General features: G+C 47.6%; 1 protein-coding gene and 1 pseudogene across 5 annotated transcripts in view; both read left to right on the top strand.

Moving 5' to 3' along the window:
* Positions 1-53: 53 nt before the first annotated feature.
* Positions 54-14,479, top strand: part of SELENOT (selenoprotein T) — a 28,589-nt gene continuing 14,163 nt past the window's right edge. The window contains exons 1-6 of one of the 5 annotated variants that reach the window (XM_075157571.1): positions 54-272; positions 1,705-1,815; positions 2,934-3,060; positions 5,035-5,122; positions 6,586-6,737; positions 8,623-9,355. In XM_075157571.1, the coding sequence (XP_075013672.1) occupies positions 136-272; positions 1,705-1,815; positions 2,934-3,060; positions 5,035-5,122; positions 6,586-6,710 (588 nt within the window). In that variant the 5' untranslated portion in view covers positions 54-135 and the 3' untranslated portion in view covers positions 6,711-6,737; positions 8,623-9,355. Of the gene's footprint in view, positions 273-539; positions 1,145-1,704; positions 1,816-2,933; positions 3,061-5,034; positions 5,123-5,536; positions 6,566-6,585; positions 6,738-8,622; positions 9,356-14,479 lie in introns of those variants that run through there. The other 4 variants (XM_075157570.1, XM_075157572.1, XM_075157573.1 and 1 more) reach the window with 4 other exon arrangements.
* Positions 9,516-14,478, top strand: LOC142085521 (glucose-dependent insulinotropic receptor-like; annotated as a pseudogene).

Genomic DNA, 14,479 nt, shown 5'->3' with positions numbered 1-14,479 from the left:
GCGCGCCGGGGGCGGGGCCTGGCCAGCGTCACGTGGCCGCCGGCGCCTGCGCGGAGCGCGACGGCGCTCGCGTGACCTTGGTGCGGCGGCTCGCGCGCTTCCGCGGCGGCTGCAGGCGGGGGCGGCGGAGGCGACATGCGGGCGGCGGGGCTGCTGCTGCTGCTGGCGCTGGCGGCCGGCCCGGGCGGCGGCTCGGCGGAGCAGGGCGGCCTGCCGGCCAAGAAGCTGCGCATGGCCTACGCCACCGGGCCGCTGCTCAAGTTCCAGATCTGGTGAGGGCGCCCGGCAAGATGGCGGCGCCGGCCGGGCCTACCCCTTGCCCCCCCACCCTCCCCTCAGCGCTGCGGCGGCGGGACCGGCGGCCAGGCCGGGCCGCGTTCGGCCCCGCTTGCCTCTGCCGTCCGCGGAAGGCCCCTTGTGCTGCGGGCGGCCCGCCCCGGCTGGGGCGTGGGAGGTGTCCGGGCCGGCCCGGCTCGGCGGGCGAGGCTGGTGGTCGTGGCGGCGGGAACAGGGAGAGGCAGCGCCGTCCCGCGGGTGCGGCCCTCGCCTCCCGGGGCCGCGGGGCCCGCGCGGCCGCGGGCTCCCCGGCGCGCTGGGGCTTGGGCGGGCTGTCGGGCGCCGGTGCTTACCGGACAGCGCTTGAGAAAATGACTCTATCCGCCATAAAACCGCTCTTTTCCGGCTCTTTTAATATATGCTGTGGCATTCTGCTGGCTTAGAATTACGTTTAGGGGGAATTGATATTTTGGCAAAGACTGTAATGAAGGTTTTTTGTTTTTTTTTTTTTTTCTTTTTATGACTGTGTTGCTAGCAGTCAGGCAGATCAGGCACCTTTATATCATTCTAAGAATACTATCGATGGAGGCAGCTGCTCAGAGCAGAACCGAGCAGGAGTAGGAAAGGGTGAAGCAGTTCTAGCACATCTAGGTTGTTTGCGGAAAAAAAAGCAGCCCCCGGCGGCTGTCACCGTGTTTCCGTGGTGCTCGGAGGACGGGCAGGGCTGCGGCCGCTGCCGGGGCGGGGGACGGGCCCGCCGCTGCTCCGGGGTGCCGGGGCGGGGAGGAGCGGGAACGTGTCACCCGGATCTGTGAAGCACCGCGAGAGGCGTGCTCGGGAGAAAGTACTTTGTTTTATTTCTTTTGCGGTAAGCTGAGGCTGGATAATTTTTATTTCGACTAGTGGAGAGGCAGCTGGTAGAAACGTGAGCCGAAGTACGGCTCTGTAATATTTAACTCTTCTGTAGTTAATCCGGTCATCCTTACACAGAAATAAGTGGGAGCCACGTTACCTGTCAGTGGGCAGTCCCAGAGAAAGAGCTAAATTTAACTAGTGAGGAATTAAAACCACGTTGTGTGAAACTTTTTTTTTTTGGGGGGACACAGAGCAGATACTTACGCTGACTTCTAACTTAACAGCTTTTTACGGGGGAAACAAGTAATTCCTTGCTCGGTGGACTTTACCAAAACATTGTGTCTGTGCTAGTACGTGAAAACAAATTTGTGTAAAACCAAGTGCCTAGCCAGCCGTCAGGGTTTTTGATGCGTAACTTGGCTGCAAATCAGTTTTCTTCTTTAGCATTAAGAATTTTAGAGTTATTTTAAACCAAATGGATTATGAACAGTGCGACTACTGGTGTAGCCAGTCTAGCAGCGACTTTTAACATACAGCACTTCAGTTTCAGTGACAATGCCTGTCTGCATTTAGTGTCTCCTGAGGCTACAGGCGGGTGTTTGAGGAGTACATGCGGGTTATTAGCCAGCGGTACCCAGACATCCGAATTGAAGGGGAGAACTACCTTCCTCAACCTATATATAGGTAAGCAAATTACTAGCAGTACTAATTGTCTTTTTTCCGAATGTAGGCTCAGCATGGTGAGTGGTGAACATGTGCATTTACACTTAAATAATACTGAAAATGGAAACATGAAGTTTTTTTTCCATTATGATTACATACAAGCTCGGTTATCTTCTCCCTTCCAGATAGCCACCTTAGTTTTCCGTGAAAATATTACCATGTGGATATCTGTATGATGAGGCCTGTTGTGTTCCAATCTAAAGTAAATTATATAATTCTTTTCAGGGTGAATTTTTCCAGCTTTTCTTCATGATGTATCTGGACGTAAATTCACATTTGTTGCACTAAGGCTTATGTGCTTAGCGACAAATTCCTGTAATAGGTTAAGGTTGCAGAGGAGGGAAGAGTTTGTTTTTAACATCTAAGTCAGGGGAGAGCTAACCTCATCGGAGGGACCACCAGGGTGTCCTTAACTACAGTTTGGGGCGGGGAAGGAAGCCCAAAGAAATTTGGAAAAAGGCAACACAAAAATAGTGTTATTCCTGTTATTTAAACCATTGTGTACATGCTAGAGAGTGACGCCATAGTTACTGTGGTGGCTTCTGAACCACTTCTTGACCTAATTACTGTAATAATTACAATGGTAAGAATACTACAAGATTGAATACCTCAGTGTTAATTTGCTTTCTGGCTATAGGTTTAATTCTTACAAAAAACTGTAGGGTTTTCTGCGTTTGCTGGGAAAATGGTTTACGAGGAAGTAGTGCATATCAATTAAACATGTCTCTATAATATGGAACAACTCCTTTAAGAAACTGAATGTATTATCCAGGTTAGACACATATAAGTTGAACTCAAATTTCTATTTGGGGTCTGCTTAGGAAAAAAAAAAATCTGCATGCATGGTGTACAAGGATGGTATCCTTCTGAGGGTGTGTGTTTTTGTTAATGTGTATTGCTTTTTTGTTTTGTTTTTTGGTTTTTTTTTTTTTTTACAGCGAGATAAACTTACTTGAAAAATTTTGTATTTTCTCTGAAACACTATCAAAATTCTTCTAATTAGGTGAATTATAGCTAAATAGTGGTGAAGTAGTAACTGTGAACCTTCTAAGTCGCTTTTATGTGTTGTCTTTTGATAGGCACATAGCATCCTTCCTGTCTGTCTTCAAACTAGTATTAATAGGCTTGATAATCGTTGGCAAGGATCCATTTGCTTTCTTTGGCATGCAAGCTCCAAGCATCTGGCAGTGGGGCCAAGAAAATAAGGTAAACAGCATACTTGCTTCTTTTATTTTGAAAAAGAAGTTTTAGAATGACTTCATGAGAGTGCTCTGGGAGTACTTCACAATTCTTACTGATTTAACTTCCATTGACTGCAGCCTTAACAGAACCTTTAGGCTTCTATAACTAAATAGACTTGAGAATTTTACAGCAGTGTGTCGTGGTTTAACCTGGCAGGCAGCCAAACATCACGCAGCCACTCGCTCACTTCCCCCCTCCCCCCTGCAGTGGGACAGGGAGAGAATCGGAAGGGTAAGAGTGAGAAAAACTTGTGGGTTGAGATAAAGACAGTTTAATGGAACAGAAAAGGAAGGGAAAATAATAATAATAATAAAAAAATATACAAAATGAGTGATGCACAATGCAGTTGCTCACCACCCACGCTGACCGATAACCAAGTAGTGATCGCTACTTCCTGGAACATGCCTACCATTCATATACTGAGCATGATGTCACATGGTATGGAATATCTTGTTGGCCAGCTGTCCCAGCTATGTTCCCTCCTCGCCTCTTCCAGAGCATGGAAGCTGTGTGTCCTTGACTAGCAGGGTACTTGGCAACAACTGTGTTATCAACATTCTTCTCATACTAAATCCAAAACATAGCACTAGGATTTAACTCTATCCCAGCCGAAACCGGGACACAGTGTAATTATTCTTAATAATAGTGCTTCATGTTTTTGACAGACCCAGATTTGATTCTCAGCAGTCTTTCTTTCCAAGCTGATGATGCTGCAGAGTGATAGCTGAGGTTAACATTACTGACAAAGATGATGAAAGATTTTTTTTATTTTTTAGGGCTCAAGAGTAGAGTTTCAAGCTGGTATCATTGGTGTTAAAATTACAGCTTCCTTTTTCTGTTGTCTCAACTATTTTGCAGTTGTTGCTTTCATCAGGCTTTTAATGGATTAGGCATGCAATTAGATGGTGGTTAGAAAAGTCAAGTTGAAATTTTGTGGGTGTTTTTGCAGAACATACTTGGGTGTGACAGACTGTGCCTTGTGGGATGAATATCCCTGTGAGTCAGTACTGGTGATGCTAACAGATTAATGTTGTTGTACTCTGATTTATAGTAACCTTATTCCAGATTTATTCTATTAAACAAAAGCAATTTATAAGTTTATTAACCTTTATATATTTTATTGGTGCACAGATCCTCAAACTGAGCTACCCAGTGCAGTGGGTTTCTGTCACCAGTCAGTTTGAACGTACAGAAGCTGTAATATAACCTGTTTAATTAAATGGGCCAAATACGCTACCGAGCTAGACTGGCTGTGGTACGTCTGTGATCCGTGGTATTGTAAACGACTATCTCCCATGCTAAATTCTTTGGTATTGCAGTAACCTGCGAATGTGCCCTTGCGCATGAAAAGGGAATTATAAAGGTGCTGGCGATGGAGGGAGATGCTGTGTTGCTGAAGATTGCATCATTTCCTCCTGAGGCACCAATACACAGAGAAAATTCCAGATGATTAGCGTGAAGAAATGCTAGAGGGTTGACAATTCTTGTGAACAAAATGCAATTTGACTTGCTCTGCTGTTTGTGTCTGGGCCTGCGGTTCTGTGATCTGAAGTGTTACTCTGAAAATGACAGGCAAGACACAGGAACAGTTGCGTTCCCTTGTCATCCTACAAGTGCCATCATAGCTACGTACTACAAACTGGCTGTTAAGATGTGCCTGGATTTGTGGAGGAAAGGAGCGAGAAGATGTAACGTTGAATCAGGATTGTGAGTGGGGTGGTTTCAGAATTATGTTGATACCTGTCTTGGGAAGGCAGCGTGCGCAGTCTTTTAGAAAGAGGATGAAAGGAAGATGTCTGTGTGATTGGAAGATTACTTGATAAAGTGCAGAGGGGAATTCAAAGACACCTGTAAACATCCAGCACTTATTAAGAGTGAATAAAACAAGCTGTGGATCACATGGCTGAAGTATCAGGGATTCTCTCTGTTCTCTTCTAGGTTTATGCTTGTATGATGGTCTTCTTCCTGAGCAACATGATTGAGAACCAGTGTATGTCAACAGGTGCATTTGAAATAACTTTGAATGGTGAGCAGAGAACTTTCTGTTTTAAGGGAATCGCTTTGTGTTGCGTGTGTACGCACAGATTTGTGAGAGCTGTTGTGTTGGGAGAACGAGATATGATGTTATGAAATCTGCTGTGTTTCAAAATGTGATGGTATGTGGTAATGGCAGTCCATTTTGAAACTTCAGATGTTATATATCACAATAAATAATGAAAATCATAGACGTCTTATAAAGCAGTTTATACAGATGTCAGCTACGTATATTTTAAAACAGCTACGTAAAAAACTTTCTGAGAGGAATGTTTGGTCACTCGGAGTAGTGTATTATGTTCTTTCTTTGCATGTGATGTGCATTAAGTAAGAAGTGATCAACAAGGGAAGCGTACTCTCTGGTTAATTAGATGCTTTCCCTATCCTGTTTTCTAATACGGTTTAGCCTTGGAATCCTGTTGAACCCATGGCTATTCCCAGATTTTCAGTACCATTGGACACCAATACTGATTTTTCAAGTTAAGAGTTGGTGGACCTTCTGCCTTCAAATAATTTTATGGTTTTAAAGATTATGTAAGCTTGATGGAATACAGAATTTGTCAAGCTCTAGGTACAAGTATGTAATCCAGCTCTGTGCTTTATAATCTCAATTTATGATTGTGCAAGATGAATTTCAATATAGTGGTTTCTAAGTCAAGTCATATACTGCAGAACCTTTTAAAGACTGACTGTATTGCATCAAAGTAGTTAAAGGTGATGTACTTCTAGTCCTAAATCTCAAATCAGAATTGGCAGTAGAGCCTTCCTACGGGTGAACAGTCACATCTGGACTGCTATAAATTTCTGGTTTGTGTTTTGGGACAATGTGGTTTCAGTCTGGCTTTGGTTTTATATAGATAACAGCAATTGTGGGTTCATGAAGTGCTATAGCAGTGAGGGATATTTGAGGGAGTAAGTATTTGTCAACATCAGAAATTAATGTTGTGTTTACCCTAAAGTGTTTATGGGCTATGCTGCCTTTTGTATTTTGGGGCAGGGGGAGGGAATAATGGTTGCAGCTACTTTGAGTGGAACGTTCCAAGCCAGATCTTGGTAAGCAGGACTTTTGAGGGTCAGCCTTAGACGTTAGGCAGAAGTGAGAGGAAGACTGATGAGACCCACAAGTTTCAAAGATTTAGCACTGGTTTAAAAACTCAGTATGCTATTCTGCCACTCACTAATTATTTTTAGACATTCTGTCAGTGGATATTTTGAACCTCTAAATCCATGTGATGTAATTCTAAATGGAAGCATTAGACTCTCTTCTCCTAGTTGGACTGGGTTCTAGAGTAGCCAGAGTTTTGAAGCGTTGTTGATGCAGATATTTCTCTCAACATAAAATAGTACCAACTTGCATAGCTTATTAGATCTTTTTAAAATTTTATGTTTAAACTAGCCCTATGTGTTTTCTGACTTTGTCAATGTGCTTTTCTCCCTCCATGTGTTTTGTGGTAGATGTTCCAGTGTGGTCTAAGCTAGAGTCTGGCCACCTTCCTTCCATGCAGCAGCTTGTACAAATTCTTGATAACGAAATGAAGCTCAATGTGCACATGGAGTCAATGCCTCATCATCGATCATAGCCCCATCTATCAGCACTGAAACTTCTTGTAAGTCGTCTTCCAGTCACCAGCTGTCTGGTGACTCGGATGTAAAGGACTGCATGTTGCAGATTGAACGCAGTGATCTTATATTGTTCATTTAAAAGTGTCTTACTGGAGAACCAGCTCCAGTGACTTTCAGTAAATTGACATGGATGATTTTACAGATACTGTTTTGGTGGGCGGTTTTGGTTTGGGGTTTGTTCTACCTATTTCAGAAGTGGTAGCTGGCATTCCTTTGGACACAAAAAATGTGTTATTGCATGCAGAAGGCCTTAAGTTAGTGAACTCTGTGTTGCGCAGAGATCAGAAAACACGCTGCATTATGTGCCTGAAAATAGTCTATGTGCAAAGGGTTTCTCTATAACTTGTAACATAATTGAATTGCGTGACCCTAGAAAACAGAACATTTTCTTGCTCCTGTCTGTGTGCTGTACTGTTTTACTTCTGCAAATATTCCTCAACTGTTAGGGGCAGAGGGTTCACATCCATGCTTGTATATTTTATGACAAACCAATTCCATCTTCCTATGTCACCTGTGGCTTTCAAAACATTTAGCTTACGATTCTTCATAGGAACGTTGATGTGCTACAAAAAGACTGTCGTGATGCAGAAATTGGCAGTTGACACTTAGGAGACACTTAAGTGAAGTATTGATTAGCTGTGGTGCAGTTTTTGGTACAAGAATGCTTTGGTTTGAGAGATTGGTTTCTTGGCATTATCTTGTCAGCAGACATCCCACTCTCGAGTGACAGACCCTGTGCTCCTGTTTCTGTCGACTGACATCTTGCAACTCGTCTCACCACCTTAAACTGATGAGTTGGTCCCTGCTGTAGTGGTTAATGACCTAGCTCTGTTCAAACACCTGCACAGATTTCCTCTGGAGTTCTGTTTAAAATGATTTGGCTTCTGCAAATTCATATTTACACAAGCAAGAATGTAGCACATGGAGGTGTACACTCAGAGAAACCTGAGCTCTATCAAAGCACTGCAGGCAGTCTCACTCCTTGTAGGAAGGAGCCAGGGCTTGCTCCGCTGTTTCTCGCTGCTTCGGAGCTCGGACTTCGAACCCCACTTTTTTTCTCTATTGATCTCTCCCTCCACTAACGCTCCTGCAACTTCCTGAAATGGGGAGAGCAATTCAGAGAGCACGCTCCCTCGAAGTCCTCACGCAGGGAGTGTGAGAAACAGTTGACTTCTGATTCCTGCAGGCATGTCCTGTTGGTTCAGTTAAGTCTGGTTTGTCCTAGTAACTTAGCAAAAGTCATCTTAATCATGAAGTAAGTTGTTCCGTATTTTTAAAATATTATTTAGTATTAAAAAGTTTGGTGTTTCCTGTACTTTTCATATGGGCTTGCTGAAGCCCAGCATCCTATGTGTACAGATTTGAAGGGTCTCAGGCAGTATTCTTTCTTGCAAAGTAGATTGATGTCACTTCCAAGCTTACAAAGCATGCTAAGACTGTTCTTACATAGGATTTTATTTAATGGGATATGAGTTTAGAAAAACAACAGCAAAAAAACCCCGTTCAGTTGTATTTCCATCCATGTGGGAAGTAATACTACAGGGTAGGAGAGTCTGATAGTGAGACTTAGCGACTTCGTGTTGTAATGTCTCCTTATTTGAATTCATGCTAATGTAATGTCATTCTGATGGTATCCTTGTAGGCAGTCGCTCAGCATAAAATAATAATAGTACTCTCTTGCCATGCGTTGTGACATCCCAGGAGACAGTGCTTGTAATTCAGGTTTTATAATCCGAAGCGTGCATAGCCTGCTGTTCTCCCTAGTTTACAGAAAATGCCTCGGCTCCCTGTTCCGACAGCGCTGGAGATGGTTCGCTTGTGTAACGCGGGAGCAGTTGCCGACCGTAACGCTTGTGTCTCCCTTTCCAGGCATTAAGTGGTGGTTTCCAAAGGCAGCGTGGCTCAGACCCATGAAGGCCTGTACTGAAGACAGCATGCTGTTAGTACAGACCGGATGCTTCTCTCGCAGCCGCGTGGTGCCTCCTGAAAAAAAGCTTAATGAAAGACCTCTTTCAGTGCTGGCCTGTTTCCAGATACTGCACATTCATGGAGTGCAATAATACTGTATAGTTTTTTTAAGATTTCATTCGACCAGTTCATAGCTCAACAATGCAGGCATTACTAATTGTAACTTATTTTATATTCATGTTTCACACAATGGCAGATTGAGTTGATATCTAATTTTTCCTCGGGAAAAAAAGTTTGTTTAATCTGTTCTATTTTATATGAATTATGTTCTTTTTGTAGTTTAAAATGAAGTTATAGGAGTGTCTGATATTGTCCTAAACTGTTAAGTAATTGACCGCTGTCTATCAAATATCGCTAATGTGGTTAAAGCAGGTTTGTATATTTTTCAAAGTATATGGCAGAGTTGAACAATGCATTATATACTAAATTATATAAACAAAATTATATGCAGAGTAGTTACGTCGTTTTGTGACTTCAGTAAAAATTAAGATCAACTGCTCTTTAAATTGTGTTGGCCAGCTCAGGAGGTTTTTCCTTGACCATTCTGAAGAGATGAAAAGCTGGGCCTTTCTACTGTCCTAAATAGAAAATAAGAAACTTAATTTAAATAAAGAGTTCCCATTTACTGTGTGAAGTACCTTGTTTGAGTCGCTGATGGATATTCTTAGAATTGCAATTGAAAAAACGCATAAAAAGCCTGCTTTCCAGAGTCATTAATCTTGTGTTGGTCTTGTCTAAGCCCCTAACAACCTCCGTGTTCTGGAAGACACGCGCGGAGCTTTGTCTTTCCCTTCGTGCGCCTGCCAAAATGCAGCTGCGATTAGAGCTCAGGTGCCGTCGTACCGGGGGAAGCTCGCGGGGTTCAAGTGAAGTCTCAAATGCGGTTTTCTGGTGGGGGCTGGGAGTTTTCCTCGGGTTGGCTTCCGGAGTCGGTGTGAGCCGCAGGCTGCAGCCTCCTGTCTGCAGTTCCTCTTCACCGTTTGTCTCCTGACTGCGCTGTGCTCCAGGCCTGTGCGGGGAGGCTTGGTCCCGGCAGTGCCTGCCTCCCGCTCCGTTTTTTTGTCCCTGCTCCAAGCTGCAGGGTTTCACACCCGTTGTAAAACCAGCTGGAGTACTTCCTGGGTCCTTCTTACCACAATGATCTCTGGTGGGGAGGTGAGGGAGGGAGATTTTCTCCGGTGGGGCGGTAAATCAGATGAGAAGGGAAACTGCAGAGCTGCGACGAAGGCGGCCGTTACGGTCTGTAAGAGTGGTCTTTGATGTTCCCAGGGCTTCGGCGGCTGACGTGAGAAATGTTTCGGCTAACCACAGCTCTCTCCACCCAGCTGAGAGAAAGGTTGATGCCAGCTGTTAGGGAAGTGTTGCTCATCACAACCATTAAACATGCAGTGGCCTCAGTGCTGCTGTGATGAAATCATCCCCTCAGGTAATTCATGCCTTCTCTTCTGAAATAGAGTAACCAAAATTCTCTAGTGTGGATAGAGTTTTAGTTTCTCATTAATTATACACTTTAGACAAATCAGACAGAAAACAAATAAACGCACAGGCTAGGCTAAGATTTTCCATGAGCTGTTCACTTTATCACCCTGGCGATACTTGCCCACGATATGCTTGCTGCCCCCAGCATTCCTTCTCTTCCACCTGAGCAAGACGGTATATCCATATGTTGGTGTTAGGTATGCGAGAACCATTGCTGACGTCCCTTACGTGCAGCGGAAGCGCAGCGCTCTGCGTTTTCTACTGGGGGCATGGGCTGGGCAGGGTTTTGGTCGTGTCTGTGATTGCTCTGGGCTGTAGGGTGCGCAGAGCAGGCTTGTTCGATCGCTGTTCACAGAGCACTCCCAAACGGAAACACTGGACCACAAAATGGAAGTAAAGATCCTTGACGGTCGTTAAAGGCAGCGATAGCTGCCAGCCTTCTCATAAACCAGTTGCCAAATATCAGCTGACGACCCAATATTTGTGGTGCTTTAACCAGGAGAACTTGTTCCAGTCTGAAACGGGTGTTGCCTAACGTCTAGCTTAAGCCCAGCTGGGCAGTTTTGGATCATGGGCGCCCAAGCCTGGAAACCTGTTTCCAGCAGTGGCCAGGGGACAGACCCGGGGGCCAGCATACGCTGCTTCGCGTTCACCCTCTCTCACCTCCCAGCCGCCAGAAGTACTCAGCGCGGGGCTCTCTGGGCCCTCTGTGCTGTCTGTGTGTTCAGTCATCCTCAGAGGGTTTCTCCTCCTTGAATCGTCTTGGTAAACGCGTCTGTCTTTTGTGGAGGTGGGCCTGACAACTAACATTGCTGGGGGCGGCGGGAAGCCCAGGTGCTGTCTTGGTGTTAAAATTGCAGCTTTTTGCTCTCTCCTGCACAATTGTAACTTTAAAATGGAGGTATAAAGACCCATTGATCTAAAAAAGCCCTATTGGAACACGTGATTTATTTCACCCCTGTGCAAAATGGATATTAAATAACAATTCTGAGGGGCAAATTCAAGCTCGTTTATCTTGGCTTGTTAAGCACAAGAGTAAATGATAAAGGTGTGGTGGAGTTGCTGTGAACTGGGTGCAGACTAGGGAAGGATGAAAAAATGGGGGACTGCGAATGCAGGAAAACGGGCTGTTACACGTAAGCCATTTGCAGCAGAGATCTGTCTTGGGTCTCATCTCACGCTGGCATAAATGAGACGTAACCGTGCTAGAAACTGGAATTACAATGGCACAACAGGTCAAAATCAAACTCCCAGGTGTGATCTTCGTCTTTCTCAACCAAAGATTTACAATCTAGTAGATTTTGAATCTAATCAAAGGTTTTCATGCAAGCTGCCGCGCCCCAGTCTGCAAGGGCCTGTGTTTCATGGGAGCTGGGCCGTGCGGCGGCAGGACGCTGCTCTGCCTCGGGCCCTGCGGCGCGGGGGGACGGTCCCTTGCTCTGGGGAAAGCTCGGAAATCACCTGGGCACGGAGAGGCGAAGGGGAGCTGGCAGTGGGCGTGTGCCGATGCCCTGCTACTTCTGGTAATCGTAGTGTGCAATTTTGCCCGGTGAACTGCGTTACAGGCTTTGGCGTGGATCTGAACCTGAGTTATTCCATGGAACATCTAGTTCTGCCCTTTCCCAAAGGCCCTGCTCCCCACTGACACCCCTGCGATGAGAGCAGCGCGAGCCCGGCTGAGCGAGCAGGAGCAGTCCCCTCCGCCGCCCCTCTCCTGGGGATGGGGAGTTCCCCGAGGCGGTGGCGGCTGGCAGGCGCTGTGCGTGGCTGCCTGGCTACGGCGGCGTGGCACGAGCCCCTTCCAGATGGAGTTTGCATGCTGTTAGAGCCATCATGCCGCTCGTTAACAAGAACTTGCAAGTAATACCTGTCTTGGACTGGTAGACTTAAATTGCAAATCTGTAATAAATGTGAACATAATGAATGAGGTATGTTTATCCAGAGCCTAATGTGACATAATTGGATTTAATATTTTTGGATTCATTTACTGTGCAACTTCCTGTTAGTGTTGCGGTTGCACAAAATCCTTGTTGTGGAGCCTTGAGATCCCACACTGGAAGGAAAGGCACTTGGAGACAGTCTTAAGAAGGCAGTTAAGTGGCAGAAACCTAATTTAGAAGCCCCCAAAAATGCCGCAGGGTTAAGAGAAGTTGGGATAAAGTCTTAGAAAACGTATTTTGCTGTGCTGGGAGGGGATGGTGCTGGCTCGCTGGGAAGAGCGCAGACCGCCCGCGTTCCCATCCTTGCTGACTGCTCGTCTCCGCTTTGTTTGGCAAAGCTGCTCCTTATCGCTCTGTGTCACAGGCGTGCTCGGGAGCTGGCCCACCCAGCCGGCGCCCGGGCCGTGAGCTCCTGCCCTGGGTGCTTTCGCTCTGCGGCGGCTTGTGCTGAGCGCAGGCAAGGACTCTGGCTCTTCTGCATCTTGGAGCATCCCTGCAGGCATGGAGCAAAATCAGATGGGTAGGAGGGAGGCCTAAAGGTCTGGAAAAAACACCAGCGACTCGTGGCAGCTGGGAAGGTCTCAGGAGGTCTCCTGGGATGGACAAAGTGCCCCCAGAAGGACTGACTTAGGTGCTCCTGGCCTCGGTCTGCAGCTGGAGGGTCTGAGGCACTTCTGTCCCATCCCTCCAGCTCGGCCACGTGTCTCCTCATGGTGGGGTTTTTCTGCGCTGGGGCCAAGTTTTCCTGGGCATCTCTTTCAACCTTCCTCGCCAGGGAAGATGGTCAACCTCCTGTATGCGGTGCTGCACTCCCTCCTGAGCTGCCTCATCCACCCGGCCAACCTGCTGGTGATCGTGGCCATCTACCAGCTGATGAAGAAGCAGCCAGGCACCGGCTATGTCTACGTCCTTAACCTGGCCACTGCTGACCTGCTGGTAGGCGTGATGTGCATCACTGAGGGGCCGGACAACATTCTCGACGGGGATTTTGACTGCAGCAAGTCCTTCTGCCTTCTGCGCATCGCCATGAGCCGACGCCTTGCATCGGCTCCATCTTGACCCTGCTCCTGATCTCCCTGGACAGGGACCTGGCAGTGACGCTGCCACTCTCCTACCCCACCCTCCTGAGGAAAACGCCCATGGTCCTCTCCCTTGTTGTCCTCTGGATGCTGTCCTTCTACTTTGGGCACTTGCCTCTGATTTTGCCCTCCCTCCAGCCAGGCAACTACACGAGTTACTGCGGGCTCCTGCACGCAGCCAAGAGCGAGTTCTTCTGTGTGATCTGCTTCGGCATCTTTGCTCCATCCCTGCTGGTGCTGGTGTGCCTGCACGTCTCGGTGGGCAGCATCACCTACGTGCAGCACACACGGCTCCGGCACGCCCGGGGGTGGCCCTCCATGCCCACCCATGCCACTTCAAGGGACTGCGGACTGTGCTTATCGTCCTCGTCAGCTTCAGCCTCTCCTGGGGCTCCTACCTGGTGGGGTCACCACGCAGGCTGCCTGCAGCTCCTGCAGCCTGGCTGGCCTGATCAAGGACGCCTTATTCCTGCTGGGCAAGACCAACTCCCTCATCAACCCCCTCATCTACGCCCTGTATAGCAAACGCATCCGGAGCCACCTCGCAAAGCTGCTCAGGTGCAGGATGAAGGGCCAGGTCTGAAGCCCCTCGCCTCGAACGTCCGAATCGTTGGGAGCTGGGGCAGGGGCCGGCCTGCGGCACCCGGTTTAGGAGGGGTCCGTGCCCCACCACCTCCGCCCGTGCCGCTCCTGCAGCTGCTGGGCCCACGGTGAGAGGGAAACAGAGGGCGCCCGGTGCAGCAGAGCCTTCCCACTGCATCAGCCGTTTAGGAGCTGCTGCCAAGAGGCTGCGGCTTGTCTACGCTCTCTGCTGTCCGCATTAACGGCCTCCTGTCCCCAGCATCCACACAAACATCACCGAGACAGTGACCTTTGATTGCTTTGGACAAACTGTGGGCTCTTGTTCCTGTCTCTGCATGGGGAACTGCTGTGTCTCATACCTGCAGCAGGCTGAGCTGCCATCCAGCACTCATGCCAGGGAAATCTGGGCATCCTGCTGGTGCCGTGTCCTTGGCAGAAGCGCTGGCTGTGCAGAGCGGTGCCTGTGTGGCTGACTTGTGAGCAAACACCTCCTCCCCGTATACCTGTCACAGGCTATGACTTAGCTGTGCTCTGCTTGCTTTTATCTTTGTGCCACATCCACAGGCTGAAACCACTGGTCAGCTGGGCTGGTTTCTGCCAGGAGACAGAAGGGAGGCTGCTCAGGAGCAATGCACCGACATCAAACGCGGATTTGCTCTGCCCTGAGCAAAGCCCCTC

Source organism: Calonectris borealis, chromosome 9, assembly GCF_964195595.1.
Source record: "Calonectris borealis chromosome 9, bCalBor7.hap1.2, whole genome shotgun sequence".
Classification (NCBI taxonomy): domain Eukaryota; kingdom Metazoa; phylum Chordata; class Aves; order Procellariiformes; family Procellariidae; genus Calonectris; species Calonectris borealis.
This window is presented reverse-complemented; position numbering and strand designations above follow the sequence as displayed.